The 26,868-nt window shown below is 47.1% G+C and overlaps 2 protein-coding genes across 2 annotated transcripts in view; both read left to right on the plus strand.

Moving 5' to 3' along the window:
• LOC8038508 overlaps positions 1 to 2,298 on the plus strand; it is a 36,682-nt gene extending 34,384 nt beyond the window's left edge. The window contains exon 9 of the mRNA XM_040223267.1: positions 2,089 to 2,298. Coding sequence (XP_040079201.1) covers positions 2,089 to 2,298 — 210 coding nt within the window. The remainder of the gene's footprint in view (positions 1 to 2,088) is intronic.
• Positions 2,299 to 15,591: 13,293 nt separating this feature from the next.
• LOC120850667 lies at positions 15,592 to 16,330 on the plus strand. The gene is made up of 2 exons (XM_040223268.1): positions 15,592 to 15,730; positions 15,843 to 16,330. Exons 1-2 carry the CDS (start codon positions 15,592 to 15,594, stop codon positions 16,328 to 16,330), a joined length of 627 nt encoding a protein of 208 aa, XP_040079202.1.
• Positions 16,331 to 26,868: the final 10,538 nt, after the last annotated feature.

Raw genomic sequence — 26,868 nt, forward strand, 5'->3', positions numbered from 1 at the left:
ACCCACTATCCTCTCAGCCAATCGAAGTTCAGCGTCGCTCTGACGTCACAGCAACCCCTGTGCAGGAAGCAGACGACTCGATCTCCGAGTAGGTTCCGCTCCGTTGTCGGTAAATCCCAATAAATCCCAAGAAATAATCCCTGAGCCGTTTTCTTTTAAACTCGGAGAAAACAGGAAAACAAGCTGTCCTTGAATGAGGAGAACCCATGCTTTACGGGTGGAAGTATTTATCATTCGTTGACCCGAACACTAAGTTTGTTCTCGTTAGTCGAAAGAAGTAATCAATTACAACTACTCCTGCTTAAAAAAGTATGTAAATAGATTACTCGATTACCTGCGAAGAAAAATAAGTGCCGTTGCACAGTTGCCACTGAACTGTTGAAGAGGTTGTTCTTCGAATTATTAAAAAAATTCTTAAAGGAAAATGCTCAGTGACTTGCGCCTTTGACGCTGCTCGACTGCTCCCATTAACTCGTAGCGTAGGGTGCTCCTATATAACCATTTATCGGAAAAATATTTGAATGACGAAGGGGCTAGATATGAGTTACATTTCATTTAACCATTGAATTGGTTAGCGTTGTTGATCACGTAGTTAATACTCAGCTGCCAGGGTGTGTGATTAGGATTATAAGTTTCAGCACATTTCGATTCACGTGTTATATGCAATGTTTTTAATTTGTTGTCGGTGAGTTTTTAAATAGCATCGGGGATCCTCGTCTAAGCACAATGCGAGCATCTTGTAAAACGCTGCGATGCTTGTCGCAAAAATACTTTTAGTACAGAAATGTAAAGGGTGCGCAAATACAAAAAAACTGCAAGTGCACAAGAACGAGAGGAACACCGAAGCGGGCTTCGCGTATGCATGCTTAAACTTGAAGAACAGCGTATGTATGCTTTTGCGTGTGCAACATGCACTGGAGCGAGCGCAGCATTTTCTTGTGTACGTAAAGCGCTTGCCGCTTGCTTCTGTTCGCTATTCTAGATCTCACTCATACTAAGTACCATTGAACAAAGCTCAGACTACCGAAAAATATAATCCAAATCACGTTGTAGTATGCTGTGAGTCAGAGTCGCTCGATATAGCAAGAGCGCAGTAATCAATGAAAGGTTTGACTAAACAAGTATATGCAAGTAACTAGTATACTAAAAATCAGAAAAACTAGCGGAACTAAAACAAACACTCGGAAGTGCTCCAGAGGAGACAGATGCGAGGGTGGAGTTAGCGCCGTTACACTTTACAAACTGCGAGCGATTCGTAAAGCAGTATACCAGCCAGTTGACCAAGTCAGGCTGAATGTTAACATGCCTTAGCTTTATCGATAGAAGTATGTGTTTTATCTTATCCAAGACATTTAAAGTCTACATAAATGCGGTCCACATGGACTGTATTAAAATAAATAATAGCTAAGAGGTTTTTCTTTTTTTGCAAGGAAAACACTTGAAGTTACGTTAAACTGGAAAAAAAGAAGGAATATTATTTCAGAAAGTTAGTGAGTTGCGTATGGTACAGCATACGTTTTCAGAAACTTAACGGGGACGCTGGTCAGTGAAAGGCTCCGGCACACGCACTGCACCGCCATCCACTCAAAACTCCGATCAGCTAGTGGTGCTCGGGTAAGTTCAGCCAATGGGAAGGACGAGCGTTCGCATCTTCTATGATCTAAGCAATTCCAAAAGGGGTGAACACCCGTTTATTACTCGAACTCCATGAGCACGTGGTGGCGATATGACGTTCGCCCCTGCCTAGGGCTAAGCTGATTAAAAAAACATCATTGTCTGAAGTTGAGAGTTCATTGAGGTAACATGTATAGTGAGGGGCTTCTGAGGATACACCTCAATACCTAAAAAAGAATCTGTCCAAGGTCAATACCAAAAAATAAATTCACAATTTTCACACGCACTAACACATAAACATTGGAAAAAACTAAAAAAATAAAAAAAAAAAACATTTTAAACAAAGACAGTGCTTCCGCCAAGCGAGCGATAAACGTGCCTACAAGTCATTGTGAGTTACGCAGCAGTGACATGAAGTTACAGTGAAGCGCCGTGGAAGTCCATGGTGTCGTGAAAGAAACCATTGCGTTGCAGATCTGCAAGAGCCGTAAACCAATGCCCGCCGTAGACGGCTTTGCCCTGTTCGACTTGGAGCTCGACCGAGACGAAGTCAAGTGTCCGAGGAACAAAACCGGCGACTTCAGCACCTTGCAAGACATCCGGAAATTAGCCGATGAGTTCCAGGCAACCCCAGCTCATCGACTCCCAAAAACTTGTGAAGGGCTGTCTTTGGCTCTTTACTAACTTCCAGGATAAAGTCCCATGTGTTCGGTCTTGGTTGAATTGCTCGCGTCTCTGCGTTTCGTAGCAATTACGCATTGGCACAATTGACACGAACTATTTAGGGCGAGATACTGCGTGGCCATGTACTGGTGGCACGCAATTATAAGTAGAGTTCCCCCAGAGTTAAACCCCGAGCCGATTGCATATCGTCATTCGAGAACCCGAACTGCACGGGAAGAAATCTTATTTGCAGGCTTATCTGAATTGTATTGGGTGGTCCAAATAAAACACGATTGCCCACGTCGTTTAGAGGAACGCGGAAACCTTTTATAACTGTCGGGGTAACGGGCCCTTAAAGGGGGGAGGGGGGGGGGTGCAACGATTTTAAGATTAAAAGAATTTAAATCTTGTCATTTTTATGCTGCTTATCGTGTCCCGGAAGATAGAGAAAACATCTCATTCATTAAAAATGTCGCGATTCCGCTGCGTAATCGCAAAGCAAAAGTCGAGCTTTTCCCCCACCTGCAGCCGCGAGTGGCAGCCGAAGGAACTACGGAGAGAACCTTACGTGACCTCGCTCGGTTCTAAGCTGCAGCTTAACGCCCGCTGGTGTCAGCAGAGGGAGGGAGAGGAAGCGTCGTCCGAGAGAGCACACGCGAAGCTACACGGCACCCCGAATTACGTCCTTAGGAGGGGGACCAGGTGTGACCCTGAAGACTGGGAGTGAGTGAAGTAGGGTGCCTTCATGTGCGCTTCGCATAGAGTGATGCCAACTGCCTGTTTCCCTTTCCCCATCGCCATTTTGTTCCTCATTGTTTCCCCGTGCGTTTCCCGTGCGCCGGAAAGTGGCCTTTGTGTCCATCGGTCCCCCCATCCGAGGGGGAAATGCTAATCCTCCCTCCGTGGGTTCCACAAAGCTGCACCGAACTTGTGAGATAAGGTGCTTGTTTCCGGGAGGCTTATAAGCCCCACGGATTATCGCCGAGACCGAAATGGCTGCTGGGTTGTCGGCGAGTGGTATTACAAAGGGTGGCACCACCCTAGCAAAGCGCACATGAAGGCTCCCTAGAGTGGAGGGGTGCCCGAAATGCCAATATTTGTCTTCTTTTCTTTGTACACAACTAGGACACGCAGGCGAAATTGGTGTTTTGTTCTTTAAGGCCCGTTCACACTCTTGCAACCGGGTAAGACCGAGAGAGACCAGACCGGTTTTTAAGCCTCTTGCGACCTCTTAGGACCGGATGCTCTGCAGCGGAGCTGGTCCTAAGAAGTCGCAAGAGGCTTAAAAACCGGTTTGGTCTCTCTCGGTCTTAGTCGGTCGCAAGAGAGTGAACGGCGCTTTACTTTAGAAGTGTCAGAAGGCAACTTCCAAATGTTTGACTGAAGTCCGGAAATCGTTGCACCCCCCCCCCCTTTAAACCAGTAATGTAGGAATTAGAAAAAAAAAGTAACGAAATACATTACTCGTTTTTTTGCAAAATAAAGGAACGCGTTAGTGACCTATGTTACCTCAAAATAAAAGGAACATGTTGCCTTTACCGTTATCGATAATAAGTAACGCAAATTACTTTTGCGTTACTTTGTACTTATAAATTGACGGCATTTTTCGCCACTGGGGCAAAGGGCTTGGCAGTTGAGGTTTTCTAAAGTGGAACTTTTTGGGTGGGGAAAAGACAGGCAAAATTTTTAAGGTAAGTGGAATGAGTGCAATAATTGATGACTTCCTTTCAGCTTGTCCAGACGCAGCCGACGCTACGAGCTAATGGGGCCAGTCAAGCAGAGTCAAAAGCGAAGGTCCCTAGGCTTTTTTTTTTATTTATAATTTATTTAGCGATGATAGAACACGTACACAAGCATGGCCAAAGCCATCATGGTGCCTTTATGATGCTGTCTGAGTGGTGCCATCAGCAGGCTAATTTGCACACGCGCTAGATTACAGGCGGCATAGCCGACCTTTTCTCGTCTTACCAAGATACCGAGCCACTGAAGCGGGCTTTGGCGAGCCTCTACAAAGGCCAATGCTGGGGACAAGGACGCAGTCGAATCTAAATTTACAGTAACCGGTCCAGCTGTGGTAGCTACGGAGGGAAGTGTGTAAAATAAGAGGAAACAAAAACTGGAGGTTGGTTCTCGCGGCGCCCATGCACAGGTGCTACGAGGCGTCTATAGCGTGGGGAGCGCCAGCGCTGAAGGTCAAACAAGGTATACAAACACGAAAAAGGCTAACTGTACTTTTTTCAGGTTTTTGACGAAATAGTTACAGATAAAAGACAGAACACAGACATGCTGTATGTTTTCTGTCTTTTATCTGTAACTTAACTCGAGTGACGTAACTACCTTACCCGTTACTTCAAATAAGTAACGTAAGTATGTTACCCGTTACTGTTTTGAAAAATGAACGAGTACATTATCTACGTTACACAAAAAAATAACGCGTTACAGGTAATGCCGTTAGTTGCAACGCGTTGCCGCCAAAACTGCCTAAACAGACCGGTGCATCGACGGCTGATGAAGTGGCGTCACGGCGGTTCTCCAGGCGGCCAATCACAATGTGTGAATGTCACGAGCAACGACCAATGGAAATTGAGGGAGTGTGGGGGCGGCGGGGTCGAAGGGGGTGGTTCGTACAGTCTAAAAAATGTCTGTGCGTCTACATTCACGCACAACCCTCGGAAAGCCAATCACCACAACTTACGGAGGCAGTTCAGCGAATGACGATGCCGAAACATATGTTTAGACCAAAAAACGCAGAATGAGTTGTGACATTAAGCAATGCAAAACGTCACGCTTGCATTGCTTAATGTCACAACTCAGACTGCGTTTTTTGGTCTAAACATATGTTTCGGCATCGTCGTTCGCTGAACTGCCTCCGTAAGTTGTGGTGATTGGATCTCCGAGTGTTGTGCGGGAAAGTAGACGCACAGACTTTTTTTAGAGTGTAGCGCTGGCCGAGGCCGGAAGGGGAAACACGCGCAGTGATGGGCGCCACGAGCGGGAGAGTAGGAAAAAAAATAACTTTTGTGTTATGATGATAATACAATTAAATTCAAAAGTGCAAGCGAGCTGGATAAGAATAACGACAAAAAATTCCCGGAGAAGGGGAACAATTGGGGCACAGGGCAAACACAAATCTCCAAGCAGCTAAGTGACTGGTGCGCGAACGAAAAAATGCGCCTGGTCCGGGTATCGAACCAGGGACCTCTCCATTTTCAATGGAGCGCTCCGTTCCTCTAACCGAGCTCAGTGCTAAATGCCTGCGCAACTAAAACCACGAAGTGGTCGCTCTCGAATTCCGGCTGGCGGAGCACTCTGTGACATTTGCCTGAGAATATTGGAGTCTAGAGCAACACAGTGGCCAGAACGTGGACACTGAACCGGATCAGCTGCCGAACCGATGCCACGTGCAAGGAAGCTGTCGTCCATGGGCGTACCAACCGGGGGGGCAAGGGGGGCACGTGCCCCCCCAGTTCTCAGAGTGGGGGGGGCAAGGCATGCGTTTTGCCCCCCCTGAAACGGCCGCCACTGGGCAGAGCAGACACAGGCCGGCGGCGCCCAAGGAATACCAAGGGCACTGCCCCCCGACCCGCGCGGGCATATTTTTAACGCGCAGGCGATACAAACCCTAGCAACGGTGCTCACGCACGCCGGATTGGCTGGTTCGTAAAGCCTTGCTCCACGAACAAGGCTACACGATAACCTTACGGAATCCATCTGCGAGACATGGGCCGGACGCGCCGTCCAGACCAGGACGTAGGCCCTTACACAAAATAAAGCTTTGCTTGCTTGCTTGGAGATAGGCGCTGCCGCTGTCAACATAGGCAGCGGATGCAATGCGAGTTTCCGAAGAGGTAGCGTAACTTAGTGGTGAGGTGTCTGCCTCATACGTGTCAGACCCGGGTTCTATTTATGGTGTGGGCCGGCTTACTTCTTTTTATTTTTTTTCTCGGACATTTTGTTTTGTCGAGGCATTTGGCGATATTTACATTTCTTTTTTACCATTAACACTAAAAAAACGAATGTTGTTGACGAAACATCGCTAAACTAAATCGTATCGACTCTATTTACGGAAGTGCATGGGGGGCAGCGGGGTTTGGGTTGCCGACCGGACGCCGCAAAGCGGCGTGTACGGGGGGTGGGGGGGCTAGGTTGGTTAATAGATTTGTAATTAGCAGCCGCACACCGTCACCGCGAAGCGGCGTGAACGCAGGCGCGGGGGTGGGTTAACGCGCTTCGAGTGATACACGAGCAGCCCATCCGGCGTGAGCGTCGTTGTTAGGGGTTCTATCGCCTGCACCGTAAAAGGAGCAGTGTGTGCACCTCCTGTAGTGGGCAAGAATTCCTACATTGGAGAGAAGCGGGGACAAGCCCTTTCTTCAAATGCGTCAAGTCTCCTTGAGCTTCGGAATACAAAGAAACGCCACTATTCGGAGCTAATCCCACAGTTACTCGACCTCTCTTGCGTCGTGTCTGTTCGCTCCCCGCGCCTCGTAGCAGTGTTGTTGCAGTGGGGGGGGGGGGCTCGTTAAAATTTTGGGGTTTTTTGGACTATCTAAATCACTTTCTTCCTTCCCATCCCCCCCTTTTCTACTCCGCATGCTTCCCCCTCTGCAAATATCAGCTGACCTTCCGACCTCTGTTCTCTGTTGATAGGCAAAACAACCACTAAAATTAGAAAGTAATTTGTAATTTGAGTGGAAGTCACTCGGAAAAGTGGTTAAAGTAAACTACTGATTACTAGAATAGAAATGTAATTAAAAGTTACTAAACTACCCAGAAAAGTAGTTAAACTACAGTAACTTGAGTAAAGTAGTTGAACTACGTAAAAGTCTGGCCTGGCAAGCGCTCTGCGTAAGTGTTTTCACTGATCTGCCTAGCCCCGCACACCATCACATGGGCCAAGAAAGGTGTAGTTTTACTGCAGAGGAGAAATCAGCAGGGTCCAAGATGGTGACAATGGAGGATGGGGGACTGTTCCAGTGGCTGATGGCTTGAGAAAGGAATGACCAATTGAAAGCGTTCGTAGAGCCAGAAGTGTGTTTGATGGTGCAGACGTTGTTGAGGCGAGAAGATGTTCGGTCGAGGGGTAATAACAAAGTGGTTTTGAGGTCGGGAATGTGGTAGTAGATTTTGTGAATAAGGCACAACTGAGAGACTTTCCCGCGAAGCTGCAAAGAGGACATGGTTAGTTCAGTTTTTAGCGCCGAGACACTGAAAGAAAAGTCATAAGTGGATGAAATGAAGCGAGCAGCTCTGTTCTGAACTGCCTCTACAGCTATTGATGAGGTACAGTCGATGGGTATTCCAGATGGTTGAAGCATATTCTATTTTTGGTCTGACGTACGTGTTAAAGGTTAGCTTAGGGACAAAGGGTGGAGCGATTTTTTAAGTTACGTCTGCTTAGTCCAAGAGTTCCAGATGAACCGGCGGTAATGACTTCAATGTGGTTATTCCAGGGAAGGTCAGATGTTAGTCTTACACCAAGGTATTTATACACAGCAGCGGTCTCAATCAGATCGGAGTCCAAGAAGTAATTAAATGACAGAGTGTTTTTTTCTTGGTGAAGTGGATTAGTTTGCGTTTATACTTGTTTGGTGACATAATCCACTCTTTGCACCAATTGTTAATTTTATCTAGATCTTCCTGAAGCTGGTTATTATTTTGCACACAAGTTACTTTGTTATGGATGACGCAGTCGTCGGCGAAAAAGCGTTTTTTTGAAGAAATCCCAATGGGAATGTCATTAATAAATATTAAAAAGAGTAAGGGCCCAAGTACGAACCCCAGGGGAACACCAGGAGATACATTTATTAAGGAAGATTCATGATCATCATGGACGTGACCTGTACACGGGAAAAAAGAAAGTCACGAATCCATGCAAACGGTTATTGGTCGAGGCAAAAAGATGATAGCTTAGAAAGAAGGCGTTGATGGAGAACAAAGCCGAACGCTTTGGAAAAAAAAAAAAAAAAAAAGAAACTGCGTCAGTTTGGACGTGACATTCAAGGTTAGTGTGCAAGCCATGGATGAAGTCGCAGAGTTGCGTTTCGCAGGAAAGTACCTTTTGAAAACCGTGCTGCTGTTCAAAGAAAAGAAATGGGATGATAGGTGCCTCATGATATTGGAGTAGAGGATATGCTCAAGTAGTTTGCAAGAAATTGAAGTCAATGAATTAGGGCGATAATTAGATGCGGAAGAGCGGCTGCCCTGTTTAAAGACTGGGAATTACCCTTCCCACCTTTTGGTCAGATGGAAGGCAGCTTTGAGATGAGGACTGAATGAAGATGAGTTTCAAATACTCACTAGAAATAACACGGGTGTTTCTTTTAAATTTTAGGGTTGATGTTATCGGTTCCAGCGGACGAAGTAAGTTTTAGTTTATCAATCAATGTTTTAATACCAGCGGAGTTAACGTTAATAGGATGCATGCGCTCGTAAAGCTCTTCCGGGAGAGTGGGGACGAAGTCCAAGCACTCGTTAGTAAACACTGATGAAAAGTATTCGTTAAACACAGAACTATCATGCTCGACGTTGCACATCCGACACTCCTAACTCTCCCCATCTTCCTAAACGTCCGTGTGTGTCCTAACACCAGAAACCGGAATTTTAAAGGTTAAAGACGGCACGTTGCGAATATGGAACGCGCACTTTCATGCAAAGCTGACGTCAAGTGACTCAAATCGAAAAACATGCATATTTACAGTATTGTTATCTCTTCTGGTGAAGGCTAAACAACCGTTGCATCCGTTTTCGCGCACGAAACGGTGACTCCCAGAGAAAGTAAGAACGCAGTGATTGTCTTTATTTTAACAGTGTAAACACACTTGCAGGCGTGCGCTGATGAAGCCTCAAAATCAAAACTCTCGTAGTGTGATTCGTGACTGCTCCGGCTACTACTACCCAACCTCGTTGTCACGCCACTTTCTGCAAGCAAACACTAAAATTGCCAGTAAACACACAAAAGCGACATCGATACAATTATCTTGTAGAATATCACCTTATTTAATCATAACTGTTTCAATAGGCACTACAAGTTGTATTTATTTTAAGAAGAAGAAGCAAAATTTTTTTCGTGAGAAAAAACAAAATATCAATGTTAAGTCTGGTAACGTTGTAATGTTGCCGAATCATTGCCACATCTTTAGAAAACTTCGACAAAAGTTGCGCCGAATTTTCGATTAAGGGGGGGGGGGGGGAAGAGGGTCGGGTTTGCCCCCCCCACTCAAAAACAAGTTGGTACGCCACTGCTGTCGCCATTAGCAGTAATCTCAATGCCTGGGATTTGTTGTGCGGTTGTACCAGGCACAGTCGGAAGTGCACCAGCATTCTCAACGCCATGCAGGCGCAAAGATGGAGCTCTTCAATGACTCCGATATATCTATACCCGTGTTGTGGCGCAAGTTCGCAAATGGACACGACACCGGACTTGACATGGGCCTCCTCAAGCCTTCGAGAGGAATGCTGAGCGAACTCCGACACAATACGAAGTGACCACCTGCCCATCTGGATGATTGAACACGTATCGTTGATAGTTCCCGCTAAACGTTTGTCGTTATTTGTGAAAATACAATACGTTTTCCTTACCTGCAAATTTCCGAAATAAAAATAGAAAATTTCGATTGTGCAAGCTGTTTTGAATGAACAATTCGATGGAACGGAATTCGGTGAAACAGCTTTCAATGAAATGTCGGGGTCCCCTCTCCCTCCCCCCCCCCCTCTCCCTCCCCTCCCCCCCGCCCCCCGCAACATTCAATGTATTGTCTCCACCAAGGAAATGAAAATAGAAACAATGCCGCTGGGCATTGTTCCGGCCCGTCTGCAATCACCGTGATTGCAGACGTGCCGCCACGGCTAATGCAAACGAGTTGAAGGCCACTGAAACAGTGCTGTCGCACCTCACTGCTGACAGAGTGGCCGTAAGGTGTCTGACTGCCGATATAAATCCTGATTATGGTCCCGAAAAGCACGCTAGAGTTTAGGTACGCCCTTCCAGTTTGCCATCCCAGCCTGCGCTTGTAGCGAGAGTGGTCGAGGGTGCGTGGATGGCAGTAAGAGTCTACGCTTCAAAACGGCACTAACAATCAGATCTCGTTGTTCAGTGCTGCTTTACAGTATGTGTTTATCGAGTGAATGGCTCCCGAAGTCCTGCTTATGCTTCGAGGCAGCAGTACGAAGGGAAACGTTATGATTTGTAGCATTGTAGACCTTCTCCTATCTCAACAAATTTTCGACCTCATCATTTAGGGCTCTGCTCTTAGGCTGCTGTGCAGGAAAGTAGATGAAAACTGATTGCTTGATTCCTTTTATTTTGAAAAGGATGGTGCGATGGCCTCAGTGGGGGAAGGGGAATAAGGAAAGGAACGGTGTTCACAAACGGGCGGTCGACGCCAGTCAAGAGCACAAAACTCCCATAGTTAGGACAGTGTCTTTTTAGTAAGCGCTCCGTTCTTCGCAGTACCCAGTCCTGAAGGTTGCAGATGGGTGGATCGAGGAGCTCGATCCTGTCGGCTTGCAATCCGAGAAGTGCTGGATCGTTGGATTGACGTCAGCAGAGCATTTACTGGTGTTCCTCGTCCGCCGGCGCTTCGTTTGGTAAATGGCCTCTCTGCCGCTTGTAGTTACGCCATCTAGCGAGTGCGTCCTCCGCAAGAGAAGCTCCAGTGTGGGCTTTGTGTATCAGCACTTGGCCGCTCTCGGTAGACCCTTAGGTAACGGTTCGAGGTTGGGAAGTATCAGCTTCCTCGCACTGTCGCTTGAGCCACGCTCTGTAGTTTTGGAATATAGAAATGCTTTCGCGTGTAGGAATGCTCTCGCATTCCTACGCGTAAGCGCACTCTAAAAAAAAGGGTATATCCTTACACCCCTTGTCCGATATACGGCACCCCAAAACTTCAGCTCGATGTAAAGCGGACTGACGTCGAGGTAAAGTTTTAGGGTTTCATATGTGGGGCAAGGGGTGTAAGAATATACCCCTTTTTTTCTGAGAGTTGCAGTCTTAGGATTTCTCCTGTAAATATTGTTTCTTGACATGTCACATAAGTCACACATTCTTCCTACACTTTTTTTGTTTGTTTCTCTGGATCCGTTTTTTTTTTTTTTTTTTTTTTTTTCCTCTTTGAATTAGACGATTCTATTCCGAGAACAGAGAGGCGTCTCTCGGCGTCCCAAACAATCAGTGTTTCTCTAAGTATGTGTGATAACCCACGTTGCACCCCAACACAAAACACCACCGCTCCGTTTTATTCTTCCCCGTATTTTACATCGCTTTGAGTCCCTTGTCTCTTCGGCACACTAAGCAGCCACACAATACTGTATCGCTTCAGACAAACCAAGAAGAAATAGTCACACAAACACGCCCCAAGCCAGCCCCGCTAAACGCGCTGCCCGACCGGTCGTCTGGCATCGCGGTGCTGTGACTGGCAGCGCCACGCCAGGCCACCGCGGCAGGATTGGACCACACGACACACAGCTATGGTGTAGCAGAACTCCTATGAAGAGGCCGCCACGCTCGGCACACCTCCCAGTTTTAGTACACCCTACTTTAGCTAAGACGGCTAAGACTATGTGGACGAAAATCCACCAAGCCTGGGGACTGCGAGGTCTTGACTCTTGAGTCGATTTCACGTACCACTCTACTCGTGCGCCAGCTTTGCATGCAAGCACGTGCAGCGTGCGCGTGAACGTAGCTTTGACAAGCTTGCAATTGCACGGGCGTGCCCGCACGAGCAGAAGTATGGCGGCGGCCTGTCGCCCTGCTTGTAATTGTGTATATGCTTCGTCTCTTTTCTGAGTAGATTAGTAACTTTCAATTACATTTTTATTTCGGTAATTAGCAGTTTACAAATTACTCTCTCTGAGTAATTTCTACTCGAATTACAAATTACTTTCGAATTTTAGTGGGTGTTTTGCCTATCAACAAACACTCCTGCACAACAAAAAATAAGATGTTGGAAGATCAGCTGATATTTGCAAAGAGGGGGAAGCATGTGGCGAGGGAAGGGAGGGGGGGGAGAAAGAAAATGCTTTGGTGAGTCTGAAACCCCCCCCAAATTTTTTAACCCCCCCCCCCCCCCCCCTTGCAATAAAACTGCTACGAGGCGCGGGGAGCGAACAGATACGGCGCAAGAAAGGCCGAGTAACTGCGGGATAAGCGCCGAAGACTGGCGTTTCTTTGCCCCGAGGCTCAAGGAGACTTGACCCATTTGAAGAAAGGACAGGTCCCCGCTTCCCCCCAACGTAGAAACCCTCGCCTACTAGGGGAGGTGCACACACTGCATCCTCACTCAAAAAAGGCAACGAAATGCAGCACCCGCTCTGAAGCTCATCTGAGCATCGTACCGGCGTGCGGTCCGGTGTATCTCTCTACTGCGTGATGCACGTAGAAGACTCCAAGCTGGCAGTTGTACTGCACTGGCTAAATTTCTCATCTACAGCTGGGAGACTCGTCGCCCGTTGAGGCAGACCAAGTTCTAGGCTATATAAAATTACTCACGACCTCAATATTTTATACACGACCGCCACGGAGGTACGATAATTATCCAGATCGAAACGTGCAAGGGTGGAAATTGAACCTATGATCCTGGGTTCTGCAGCGCGAGCTTTCGCTCTACGTGCTCCGAGCTGGTGAGCGCTAAAACCACTAAATAATTCAAAAGTGCAACCTCTTTAGCATTATATTAGGTGTTAGGGAAGCTCATGTAATATTGCTTTGCTTTGTCTCAATCTGTTTAAATATTTGTGGAGGACGGAAAAGTGTTTCCTGTCATTTCAGATAAAGCTTCAGGTAACTGGCAACCATGATTATAAGCCACAATATGGCCAAGTGTCGTTACTCTGAAGCGTAGCTTATTTAGTAGCACTAGTGTGCGCTAGCCCACTCGGCCACCGATCCCCCTCTCTGTTCAACCCTGCACGATCGTAGCGTGCTTACGAGCTACGCTTGTAGCGCATGCAAGCGTTTGACTACGCGCGCTAACATAGTATACAAAAAAAGATAGAATCATGAAAAGTCTGGCCTTCAGAGCCTTTATCAGGCCTTTCGCTGGGAGTCTGCTGAACTCTATACCCGTTTTCACCTTAAATAATAATAATTGGGGTTGCGGGGATACTTATACAGCGTGTAGTTGGTCTGCCATTAAAGTTGCGACGAGTCACACGCTGTAGATGAGCAATTTAGCCAGTGCAGTACAACCGCTAGCCTGGGGTCTTTAACGTGCACCACGCAGTAGTGATACACGACCGCACGCCGGTACGATGCTCATCCAGATCGAAACGGGCAGGGGTGGGGCTCGAACCCAGGATCCCTGGGTTCTGCAGCGCGAGCTTTCGCTCCACGCGCGTCGAGCTGGGTGTGCGCTTCAGCCCACTCGGCCACCGATCCCCCCCCTTTTCACCTTAAGTAAAAAGTGGGTGTGTCCCTCTCGTCGCATGCTTATTGGTCGCATGCCGTCGCACATATTATTCCGTTCTGCGAAGTAGTTCCGACAAAAGTTTGCTCTCTGAGATGCTAGCGTTATTTAAGCTTAGATAAATTTGTTATTCTCAATAGAATAAATAATACACCTCCTTAGTATACGCGTGTATTCACGTAATTCAACGCCTCACAAGATCTGAGGATCGATGTTCGTAGCAAGCGCATTGCTACGAACACGGAAAGTGGGAGCAAGGTGATCTTTCCCAATCTATCGACACGCAGATAGTCCAATATGCTGACGACATCACTCTGCTTGCACGAACTACACCTCGCGCAAGCTGTCCCAACCTTCAGCGGAACCTGTCTATAGTGCAGCAGTGGTCCGTCTCAAACTGCCTTCTTCTTAACCCATCCAAGTGTGCAGTCATGCGGGTCAGTCACAGCCGCAGCTCAGGAGCCCCTTTGTACACCGTGTCTGCAACACCTCTTACATCGGTCACACCATTACCAATTCTGGGTGTGACGTTTACCCCTAACTTAACATTCTCTCTGCACGTTGCCAATGCTGTTGCCAAAGCCCGACGTCTTTTGGGATTCGTGACACGAGTTTCCAAAGCGTGCGGTCCTACCACCTTCCGTGTACTATACACCGCGCTCGTTCTTCCGCATCTCGAGTACTGTAGTGCGGTGTGGTGCCCACATCAAACTAATTTGGTTGACAGCCTGGAAAGCGTGCAGCGGCGTGCTACTCGCACATACTTTACTCGCCAACACAATCCTGCGTTGCCCTACGCCAGTCGGCTTAAGGATCTCAAATGGCATTCCCTGGCTCATCGAAGAAGAGTCGCCAGGGTGGGCCTTACCTGCCGACTTCTCGACGGCTCGCTCAAAGGGACGTACCTTGCGACCATCCCAAGGATTAACAAGAGATCGGGACAGCCTGAACTTATTCGAGCGCGTACCAAACACCACAGTTCCTCGCCGATCTTAGCCGGCATCGAGGACTTCATCTCGGCCCCGCTCAGGATACGTTCGCCGCTTCCCCAGGACCGTACTGAATCTGTGTCGATGTGTCGCTTGTTTTCAAAGCACCTACAGCAGCAGGCGTCATAACAGTGGTGTAGTGTAGTGTGTGTTTGTGTGTGTGAGTCAACTTACTCTCTACATTTCACCCTCATTTTTCTTTTAAAACATTTTGGGTTACGGCCCTGTGTACAAATTTGGTATACGTGTGCGTGTGTTTTTTTTGTTTTTTTTTATCACATCCTGGGTGGCGGGCTGGCAGGCGCACTCGCGTACCGGTTTTAACCTTTCTGCACAGCCGTGCACGCCACTCAGGATCAGATTTTTTGTATGCAAATAAATATTATTATTATTATTATTATTAAGCCGGCCAGCCGCTGTTGCTCGCCTTCCAAAATGGCGACTCCAACAGCTCTGGCTGATCGGTCTGTGATGTCAGCACTCCTTCCTGAAGACGTTTCCCCTCGGGTGTACTACAAACGTCGCGCAAGTGGAAATGTCCTGTCGAGCTAGTCAAGGCAGTGTGTTTTGAACGTTTATTCCTGGATACGGCGGCAGTACCAAGAAAAAAATGTGGTGGGAGTCATCAACCTGACTGCCGCCGCAACGGGGATCAGTGTTAGCTCGGTCTACGAGATCAAGCGTGGCTTCAAACGTGCCAACGGAGCTGTGAAATCTCCTTCAAAGAAGCGCCCGAAATTCGCCGAGAAAAGGAAGAGGATTTCAAATCACGACGCGTGCACTTTGACGGCCGTGAGAGCCTGCACAATTTCTTCCGTCGGGGGGAGATCCTAACGTTGAAGAAAATCGCCACTCGTCTCCAAGAAGACGAAGTGCTGCCGTCCTGTTCCGGGTCTACCCTGTATCGCCTGCTGAAGGACATGGGTTTCGAGAAACAGAAATGGAATCGCAACTCCTTCCTGATTGAGAGAGAGGACATCGTCGAGTCGAGGCGGCGGTATTTGAGGGAAATCAGAAAGCACAGAGTCCAGAACCGCAAGATCTACTTCCAGGAAGGGGGTGAACACCGGCCTCACAGTTGACAAGGTGTGGACTGACAGCACCATAAAGTCAGCAAGGCAAGCCTTCATGTCTGGACTGACGACCGGGCTAAAGGTTTCTTCTGGAAAAGGTGAAAGAGTGATTGTCACCCACGCAGGTAGTGACACTGGCTTCGTGTCCGGCTGCCTGGACGTGTTCCGTGGGAAGAAGAAGGGGGACTACCACGATGAAATGGACTCGAACAGGTTTGAAGCATGGTTTCTTCATCTGCTGGACCACATCAAGCCTAACAGCGTACTTGTTATAGACAACGCGTTATACCACAGCAGAAAGGCTGAAGCTGTTCCCACAACTGCAACAAAGAAGGGCGAGATGCAGCAGTGGCTCTCTTCCAGGAACCTAGACTGGACTGCCACAATGAAGAAAGAAGACCTTCTGAGCATCGTGGCAACGGTTAAGGATCGCTACACAAAGTACAAAGTTGACGTCATGGCTACGGACGCCGGACACGGTGTTGAGGTTCCCACCGTACCATTGCGAACTAAATCCCATAGAGTTGATATGGGCACGAGTCAAGCGGGAGGTCGCCTCCAAGAACATCACATTCAAGCACAATGACGCCGAGCGGCTCTTGAGGGAAGCAGTGGACAACGTAACAGCTGTCCATTGGCATGACTGTGTAGAACACGTGAAAAAAATGGAGGCGAAGTTTCGAGAATGTGATGTCCCAGAGTCGAACCTCGAGCCAGTCCCTCGATGCAAGCGACATGGAGGAGGAGAGTGGAGACGACGACGAAACTGACGACGAGGATGAGGGTGAAGAGATCTCCGGTGTTCAGCCTTTAGAATGGAATTGACCGTGAACTAATGTCCCCCTAGGACATGTTCTCTTCTGAAAGTGGCTAGAACTTTGGACTCTGTTTGTCATACCTTAGAACACAGAGCGGCCCATTAAGGACCATTCACATACTGCAAAATCGGATTCCCGACTTCATACACGCCTAACTTTCAGTGTCATGTTGTTGTCGTGATTCTACCTTTCATTGCGTAATAGCCTTGTTCATGGCTTCTCGAGGTCTTTGAAATCAGCTGTATGTATCCCACTGTGTACAAAGATTCACACTACAAAAAAAAATTGCAGTTGTACTGCACTCGCTAATTTGCCCATTACAGCAGAGGTGTCAGGCGCCATTTTGCCCTTTTGCATTCTAAACATATATGCATACAATTACACTTTAAGGGTCGTTTTCATTCAAGAAAGAAGACGTAGTGTTGGCGGCATGCCGAAAGTCGACCATTGTTCTGAAATGTGACCCTGAGCTTAACATTTCACTTGCTCACCTCGTGCATATTCAGTGTCGCTTACACCTCATTTTGAGGTCTATACATCATGTTCAGCCCAGTCTTTCATTGAGATAGCTCCTTTATTGCAGTGATCAGTTCCCCAGGCGGTTTGTGGGAAAGTAAGCTCACAAACTGCCATCCACATGCCTTGGGGTCGCTCTGGCAATAAACGTATCTCTCATCCACCATGCTGTTTCAGATTATAATCGGGATTCTTATCGCCATCCTCACACAGGGCCTCTCTGGCAACAAGCAGAAGCTTTGATGGGATCCTGGAAGGACATATCTCACATCAACCACGCTGTTTCTGCTTATAACCAGGATTTGTACCACCACGGAACTTAAGAAAACGAAATTAAAGAATAAAAATTTAAATTCATCGCGACACACAAGGAAACCGATTGCCCACTCAATACATGCACATGAACGTCAACGCAATAACGTAAACAAATGTATATTAGGACAGAATAAACTATGCAAACATAGGTTCGTGGGTGGTAGCAGGTCTGATCAATCCCAGTTTATCAAGTTTGCGGCGATGTCGATGATGTCAGCTGATCTTTTTGCTTTAGCGCTCCATGATTGCCGTTAAAAACTGTAAATGCGCTAAAACTGGCCCATACTGATTTTTTCTCTCATAGTGTTTTTAGAAAGCCGACGGTATAAACAATGTTAGATAGACAAAGATATGTTTATTGAAGACAGTTTAAAGAAGCGATGCAAAATTGTGCAGAGCATAAGCATGTTTATCAGAAACAAACACTATTTAACGAGGTATGTTCTAGCTTTTTGCCACTAGAGGATGCTGCAGTGCTAAATTCGTTTTGATTTCGGTCTCTAATTGTGGATCCCACCACCTCCCGACGGAGAGTGGTGAAGTCTACGCGATATCGCGGCATTTCATTGGTGGAAACCCAGAACACTCCGCCACCAGCCGGACTTGTTTTACTTCGGTTCTTAAGGTGAAAACGAGTATAGTTACACGTGGAGCAGGTGCTGGCGTCTGCAGTCATATAACTGATTCAAAGAAAGAATCTACTTTGCTTTCAAACAGTTTTATCCTATGTTGATTATTTACTTCTAATTACTTATATAGAATAGATGAGCGCCTGCTGTGCATGCACCTAGTAATGTTTTTTGAGAAAATCTTGTTTTTTAGCCCGTGTAAATAAATTAGGCATTGCGGGAAAATAAAACTCTGAGAATGGAACGCCAGCAGTTGGAATAGAGCGCGAAAATTTGAGAGACGCACGTCAACTGGATCAAAAGATTAAATCGAAACCCCACCCCTGCCCGTTTCGATCTGGATGAGCATCGTACCGGCGTGCGGTCGTGTATCACTACTGCGTGATGCACGTTAAAGACCCCAGGCTAGCGGTTGTACCGCACTGGCTAAATTTCTCATCTACAGCTGGGAGACTCGTCGCCCCTATGAGGCAGACCAAGTTCTAGGCTGTATAAACACACACACAACCCAATTATTATTATTAAATCGAAAGAAGAAGTTTCTCGAAGAACGACGTCCGCCTGAGCCTAACATTGTCAAAACAAGAACTTACGTTGTGGACACTTTTAGGATTTGTTGAATTGAAAAGAAAACTTGTCAGCAAAAACAAAACAGTAATCTTTTTTTTTTGCCATTTGTATTTTACTTATATAGGTGTCACATACGTCCACAACGTTAGTTCTATTTGTTTTGACAATATTAGACGTAGGTGGACGTCGTCTGATACACTGCACAATGACGGAACAACTGTCATTACGGAACGTGGGAATCTGAAAGTTCAGGTATAATCAGAAATGCTGCCAGCGTAAGCTTGTTTGTACCTTTGGCTTGAGCTACCGCTGCACGAGTATACTATTGCAGCTGACCTGCAATCGAACACAAAAGAGCTGGCGCTTGTATCCGTAATTGTGCAGGGATTTCACAGCTTGCAACAGCGGTCAAACTTTCGAAAGGGTCCATTGAGCTTGCCACAAGCACTGTTCGTAGCTTGAGCATTACATGCCACCCCTGTTTTATGTTTTACACTCCCCTTCACTGAAGGAATATTTCTTCCGGACGTCCATTTCCGCTACCAAATAAGATGACATGATCAAGTAAGGAGAAGCCCAAAAGATTACTCCTAGAGAAAAAAGGGAAAAAAAAGACACAAATGGTTGTTGTTTATTATGCCCTAGTTCTATAGAGTGACAAATAGAAACAACTAACACCAATAAACCTTAAAGGGGCTGTGCAACGACATTGGGTAGGAATATTTCTTACTTTACACATGCTTCCTGGCACTAGTGGGAACCAAGAATACTCGAACGCAACACCACTGACCAAAAAGCGTCTTCGCCGCGGCGGAATTCAAAGGATGAAAGCGGAGCTTTTCTTTCAGTCTCTCCTTCCAAAGCTGCCTTTTGCTCCTTTCCAAAATTTGATGACGGAGCTGTGGGGACAGTGCCAACAGTACGATCCCCGCGAATGCGTCATCAAGCGTTGCGGTGACGATATTCAAATGCTGCTCACACAGTGGACGCGAAGACTGCGTACGCATTCGATCTGGGCTCGTGACAATCGTTGCCTCAACACGCATTCGGGTAATGGCCCGTGTCCAATCGCTGCAATGGCGGTAATAGCCGAGCCATAACAATATCTGGAACTCAGAGCGTGTCCTGTGCTTCGCCAACCCCAGCGCGTGGCTATGATCAACATTGACGGCATATAATGGGCTCCAGATCACGTGGCCGCATGTACTGGCTGCGAGTTCAGGGGGTGAACGGTGCTCGTTTTTCTTTAATTATTTTCTGGATCTTTTATTGCGTGGGGTGAAAAACAAACGCGTGTTTCATAGGTCATTAACGTCATGGATCCGTTTTAAGCGGTATTTGCGCAAAGCACAAAAACTGCTGCATCGCCCCTTTTAGCAAAGGACACAATCAATCTCCGCTCCTGTTCGTTTCGATCAGGATGAGCGTCGTACCGGTGTGCGGTCGTGTATTTCTACTCCGTGGTGCATGTTAAAGACCCCAAGCTAGCGGTTGTACTGCACTGGCTATATTTCTCGTCTGCAGCTGAGAGACAAGTTGCCAGTTGAAGCAGACTATCTCCCAGGCAGTATACATATAAACACTCACACACAAACAAAATGAAGCACGCACGCAAAGGTATCTTTGGCAAGCTTGCTGTCTCTCGGTGCTTTTAAAGTAAGCACGAGCAACTGTAAGCCTGCCAAAGATGCATTCGTGTTCGTGATTCATTTCCTTGATGTCAGTGTTAGTTTTTTCTATTAGTCACTCTCGTTAAACTTGGGCATGAGCATAGCGATTCCGCAACTGCCCAGAGCGGCAGTGCAACCGGGAGCTCGCGCCATTGCTTCGAAGCATGCTCTATCATTGTCATCATCGTAAACTTTAATATTTAAAAGTGAAAGGACCTTGCTATGGTAACCTCGCGGTCCCCGGCCGGTGCCCTTAGCCCAGGGCTCCATTTTCCGCCCAGGTTCAGTAGGCACGCTCGACCAGTCGCTGCTGGTCACCGAGCTCTGTGCCGGATGGGGCCGCTTTTCAGGAGGAAAAGGTGGGGGAAGGAATGGGGTTTACAGCCTCATCGGGGGCTGGGCGCATACCCAGATGGAGTGGTACACGTTGGTACAACCTGTATCAGGAGCGGTATACCGTGACCGCGGTAGGCAGCGACGCTATTCTAAAGGCCCATAAACAGTTGCGTTTGAAAGCGTTTGGGTGTGTTTGACTGCGTTGTGGCTGCGAAGAGCCAGAACATCCCTGCTTCGTATTTCGCGCGCCAAGCTACTCTTTAAATTAAATTCCACGCTTCATACGAAGCATAGATGTGCCGCTGACTCGCTTCCGTTTCTTGTCACAGCGCAGTCAAACGCAGTAAAAAGCAACTGTGTATGGGCATTTAAAGACCCTATTATGCGTCACATTAATTCTTACTGTTTGTCAGATTCGGGTTTCAGAAGCGCTTACAAGCGTCGATCTTTTCCCGGTGCCATCAAGGAGCACGACCGCACTCACTGATGTAACGCATAAAACCAAAATATTTGTTTGTAGGTAGGTAGGTATATATTTGGAGCTCGTAAAGTACTAAGATACTGAACAAAAACTACTTTCATCAATTATTTAAACGGTTCGCTCTCCTTATAGTTTGTATTTTGATTAAAAAAGCTTCTAGTGGCTCTGACTAGTCGTAAGGCAGAAGCTGACCAGGACCGACAACGTCACGATATCGTCACATGCCGCGCGCGTTCGGTACAACTGGGCGCACCCGTAGGAGGAAAGGGCTTCCGCGTCGTCCCGTTAAAATATGACGCACTGATATTTAGTTACTCTCTTTGTGCCCGCTGGGTCGCCCGACCCACAAGAGATGTGGTAACCGCAAAAAAATGTAGACGCTTAAATAGGATTGCAGTGCCCCTTTAAGCTAAAACGAAGTATAAAACAAATTTCAACTTGCACGCGCTTTGACAAAGCCTTAACTCGGTTACTTACTGCGAAATTTTTATACGGGCAAGGTGAGCACGTGCGGTGCATAGAATTACATTCCCAGCATTCTCCTTGATGCTTGGGTAATTTAGCAAGAGGGCTATTTACTAAAGAGATACGAAGCGTTCCGTGCCAATGAAGCCAAGGCTGTGGGCGCCCGCGCACTCGCACACCCTGAGCGCCGATGAAATCTGTGCACGCGCACTCTTCACTTCTGAAATGCCACAAAATACCGACAATACAGAATACTTCCAAAAATGCATGAATGCAACAATGCGCGCGTTGCATTATGGGACCTCGTTGGCCATGAAGAGGCATGGTTTCGGTTTCGATGATGAAGTCTCAGCACTGTGTAAAAATAAAGTCAGCTTTTGCACCCATTCATCTTCGTGAGAGCCCCTCTTGAAACGCGGGCCATTAGCGGCCGGGCCTGTCTAGGCTTATACCCCTGTCAGACGGCGTCTTCAAGATCCTTTTCACTAAGCTCCTTTATAAAACGGCGAACCAGCGCACGCCGTAGAGCACGTGCGCGCGCCACAGAGCACGTGCACACTCCACATCGCGAGCTGATTGGCCGATTTTTTAAAGGAGCTTAGTGAAAAGGATCTTTAGAACGCCGTCTGACACCGGTATTAGCGACGAGCGGGAGTACGGCCTGCCGCGTGTCATACCTGTCTGGCGACAAGATATCTCTCTAGAGTGCAGCATGACCCTCACTAATTTAGGAAGGCCTTCCAGGAGAAGGAACAGGATGACCGATACAGTATACTTCTCCCATTTGGCATAATAGTCCCGTTAATCCCCCTCCCCCCCCCCCCCAAAAAAAAACAAGAAAAAAATTAAAAAAAAAAACGTGCCCGCCTTTTATCCGTATTGGTAGGCCGCACCTACGGTGTTATAAATGTAAGAGAACTCACATACCCCGGTATGCAAGCACCGTATTTCGTCGTGACGGGATGTCGTGAAGTAAGGTTGGCACATCCAAATCCAAACTGCTGCCAAGGAATGCCCAATAGAATTTTCATGGCACAACGCTGCTACTATAGGATCGTTTCGATTTTGCAAGAGGTCTATCATGTAATGGGGAGATGTTCTACGAGGGAGTGTACACGTCGGAGTAGGCGCGCATGCTCGCAGCCCGCTTTCCACTCCGTAGTTTTATCAATTCCTAGTTGCCTCTGGGTAGCGCAACATGTATCGACGCCACGCGCTCCGCTCTTCGCATTTCATTCGTACTCGATGGTACATTTAAACGCATCGCTGAGACACACAGGTAGGAGAGAAAATTAGGGCCGCAGCAAAACGTCTGACGAGCGGACGCGTCGTTACGCTAGCTTCAATGAGTGTCATCAAGCGACGGAAACACACCGTCGGTGAGTCGTTTCTACTGAGGCAACAGCACCAAGGTTGTGTCCTCCAGGCTACGAATGGCATTGGAAGCTCAGCAATGGTCCTGCATTTTGTAACTGGTATTATTACCACACCCCCTGTGTGATGCGTCTTCCTGTCCGGGCAGTTGGGGCGGCGGGGAAAATCTTACCGAAGAAAAGCTCACAGCTAAACCATCGGAGGCACAAAACAGCTCACCGGCCTTTTGGCGAATGCGGAAAAATGCTCACTTGCGAATGGATAAAATCAGCATTGTCTGAACTGAAACGCGATCATTGAACTGAAACGCGTTCACAGAACCGAAATGCGCTTACTGAACGGAAATCCGTCCACGCTCGTGTCACTAATTTACCCAACTGATTTTTGTTTGAGTTCCATATCCGCACGCGGTTATTTTGCATTTTACTTTAAAATAAATCTTTCTAAGTATACCTCATGCGGTTTATGGGTGGTACGACAAAAATACAACCAGGTATTTCTATAGAACGAGGATTAAAATAAAGTAGGAAAATATTGGCAGCGGACCTTTACCTGCGAAATCCTAGAATGCATGAAATGTATAGTAGGGAATTGGTGAAGGGATTGGTGTGTCACGTGACTATAATTTCCTGCTAAATTTAGGGGGAAACTGAGTGCTTGTATAGACCCATCAGAGAAAAAAGCTCCACCTGTCGTACGCAACAGCAACTAGTGGCAGCCGCCATGCTGCAAGATAGTGCGCGCCGCTACATACGCTGCGTTGGCCGTAGACGCTAGTCAATTTCCTGCCCACGATGCCAACGTACTGCTGCGTACGCCTCTGTAAGCAGAGTGGGTATCTGGACAAGTCTGGCATTAAGGTACGTATTCGCAAATGTACTCGTTATCGGTTGACGGCGGCGTAGCCGCGCAAACGTTTCCCTGCTGAAGTGCAAAAACGGAACACGAACCGTTTTCACGCTACGCTTCCTTGGGTGTTTGAGTCAGGTGTTTTTGATCTCACTTTGTTGCGTTTGGAGGTAGAGTTTTCAAGTTTCAGCTAGCTTGAAGAAATCAAGGCGTGAAATACAAATATAATGTTGCTCGTGGTATCGCTTGTGGACGTGACAGCTTCGCGAGCGCCTAGCTTCAGGTATGCACGAGCTCGCGGTGCTTCAAACTTGCGCGTGTAAATTATATGTTAGGTACGCATGAAGCCATACGACCTGACGCTTTAAGCTGCCTGTAGCGCAGACATCTGTGCAGCGCGTGCTTTATGCAAAGCAACATGCACGCGCTTGCAACTTCTGCTTCACTGCAAAATTTGCTGCTCTACATTTCCCAACTCTAAAATCCCCCTCAAGAAAAAGGGACTCGACGTATCAAGTAGGAACTTGTGTCGAATAGGTCCTTTACTGGTTAACTTGCGCATTGAAATTTTAGGTCTTAATTCCAAGTAAAAAAACGCGATTTGACGAGCGACGAGTCAAGCGACGGCACAAGCGACGAAAGTCGGCTACGAGCAACGAGAATGTTTCACTGTCGCTTGTCGCGTCGCTTGGTTTCGGATTTCTAGAAAACGACGCTCACCGCATTGGTCGCTCGCTCGTCGCTTTTATGCGGTGTGCTTCATCGCGCGACTGTCCGAGCGACAGCGAAGCGGGACCCCTGCGCCTGTTTTGTCGCACATCCGGAGAGTACTGGCGACTTCTAACTACAGCCCGTAAATTATAACCGGTTCCTATCATTTTTTGATGACATGTTTGATGTCGTAACTACAAAGATCTTAGTAATTACCGTTTTCTTGCGTAGTTGGCCTTTATAGATGCGGCGACCACGAACCCCTCAACGAGAAAGTTGTGACTTCTGTCGAATTGTCGTTCCGAGTCCGATCGGCTCTTGAAGAAGCGATATACCTCATCATCTTTAACGGCTGGGAGCTGGGAGAGGTCGTTTACCCAACCCGTGATCGGGAAAACGCTACCTGCAGCCATACAGAGGCGAAGGGATCGACGAAACAAGAACGCTACAGTCAAAACCACCATGCCGGCCGCAACAGGGTCCTTCCCAATGGCGCCGGCCGCCCAATGTTGTTAGACTCGTTCAGCGGATTTTCGCTGTTGCCAGATTTTTTGAAAGGGGTCTATAGGTCATGTGGCGTCAGGTCACGTGATGTCTATTTCGCTCGCTAAATTTAGCGGGGAAACTGGATCGGTGTCTAGGTCACAATACGTAAATTTTCCCGCTAAATTTAGCGGGCAACTGAATTGGCGCATAGGTCACATGACGTCAATTTTTTTCGCTAAATTTAGCGGGCAACTGAATTGGCCTATAGGTCACATGACGTCAATTTCTTTCGCTAAATTTAGTGGGGAAACTGAATCGGTCTGTATATGCTGTGACGTCGGCTCACGTGACATCAATTTTCCCGCTATATTTACCTGAAAACCTGAATTCGTGTATAGGTCTCGCGATATCAATTTCCGCGCTAGATTTAGCGGGAAATGCATGAACGGAGGGACGGACGGAGGGATCGGACAAAGTTTTGGCATTGGGGGATTGCGTCAAAAAGCATCTCACGCTTTAAAATATACCCAGTGTAATTCTCTGCAGTTTGAGTAACTTTTGGTTATTTTTTTGTACATTGAATAAACCTTTAAGGAGTAGGTGGCACCTCATGAGCTATGCTAACTCTTCACATTTGTCCATTTGTTTTTGAAAGTGCACCTTCAATGCTAAGGCTCTTGAATCGGCAAATAAGCAAAGTTGATATTTCGCCGGTCAAGTCAAAACTAATTATAGCAACAGTCGCGCCAAAAATCGTCGAAGTGGAAGCGAAACGAGATCTACTGCAGGGCAGCACCACCATGAACACGAGGCCTTACCTTGCTAAAAGTCACCATTAGAGCATCCACTCAGTGCCGCCTAGCTTACGTCTGTATTAACGCTAACACTACTCGCAGCGTCTCACAAAGAGCGAGACGCTAGAACCAGGTGATGCCAAGACGGGCGCGTCTGCTGCTTGGGGTGGTTCGGGGATCCACTAACTGTGACGTCATGCCCCCGGCCTTGTCTCCTAGGGGGGAATTGAGCTGAGCAGCCTCGCTTGAAACAGTCCTGCGTGGGAGGAGCATAGAGCTTCGATTGCACTGGTGCTCTAAAGGTAAAGCAGCCACAGCGTTTAAAAAATTAAATTCCAGACTACGGTAGCTTTTCTCTGAGTCAAACCAAAGCCGGCTGAACTTTCCTCCGGTCCCGCCAAAACGTGGGTGAGCTTTTCTCCGTTGAGCTTTCCTCCAGTCAGCTTTTCTCCGGTTAGCATTTTTCCAGCGAGCTTTCCTGCACTAAGATTTATAACAGTAAGCTTTTCTCCGGGATTATTTCCGTCCGAGGGCGCCCTGCATGTGAGGATTAGAGGGATTGTGTGAGAATTAGAGACATTAGAGGGACATTTCTCTCGGGTTCTAGAATTGGCCGTAGTGCCAACTCTAGGATACGCTTCTATAATTTAAGATCCTTTTAGAACCTATCAGATAACTAAACTTGAACAAATACAAAAATTGGCAGTCAGATTTATATTGTCCAGATATCAAAGAAGAGAATCGGTGCAGGAAATGCTTACTGACCTAAGCCTTCCACAGCTCTGTGACCATAGGAAAATAGCTCGCCTAAAATTCTTTTCAATGCTAAAATATTGTACTTTTAATTTTAATACTGAACCTTACATAGTTGCTCGGCGAAACAGGCACCTCAGAGGCAACCACTTAAACCAATACCAACTAGATACGGCAAATAATGATACATGTAAATACTCCTTGTTCCAAGAAAGACTGGAACAACCTATCTCAAGAGATAACAACAGCAAATACACTAATTTTCTTTCAAAAAGGCCCACTAAACCTTTTTGATAAAAATTAACCCGTCACTAGTGCTTCATATTCACGTAAAACCATTAGATTTTTTTTTCTGTA

The sequence above is a fragment of the Ixodes scapularis genome, unplaced genomic scaffold, assembly GCF_016920785.2.
Source record: "Ixodes scapularis isolate PalLabHiFi unplaced genomic scaffold, ASM1692078v2 PGA_scaffold0__279_contigs__length_252992795, whole genome shotgun sequence".
In the NCBI taxonomy this organism is placed as follows: domain Eukaryota; kingdom Metazoa; phylum Arthropoda; class Arachnida; order Ixodida; family Ixodidae; genus Ixodes; species Ixodes scapularis.

Bases quoted from the DNA above. Each gene is read 5' to 3' on its own strand.
- LOC120850667 (XM_040223268.1), top strand. From the start codon at position 15,592: ATGGGTTTCGAGAAACAGAAATGGAATCGCAACTCCTTCCTGATTGAG. The intron at 15,731-15,842 runs GTGAACACCGGC...CTTCTGGAAAAG, and splicing joins GATCTACTTCCAGGAAGGGG to GTGAAAGAGTGATTGTCACC.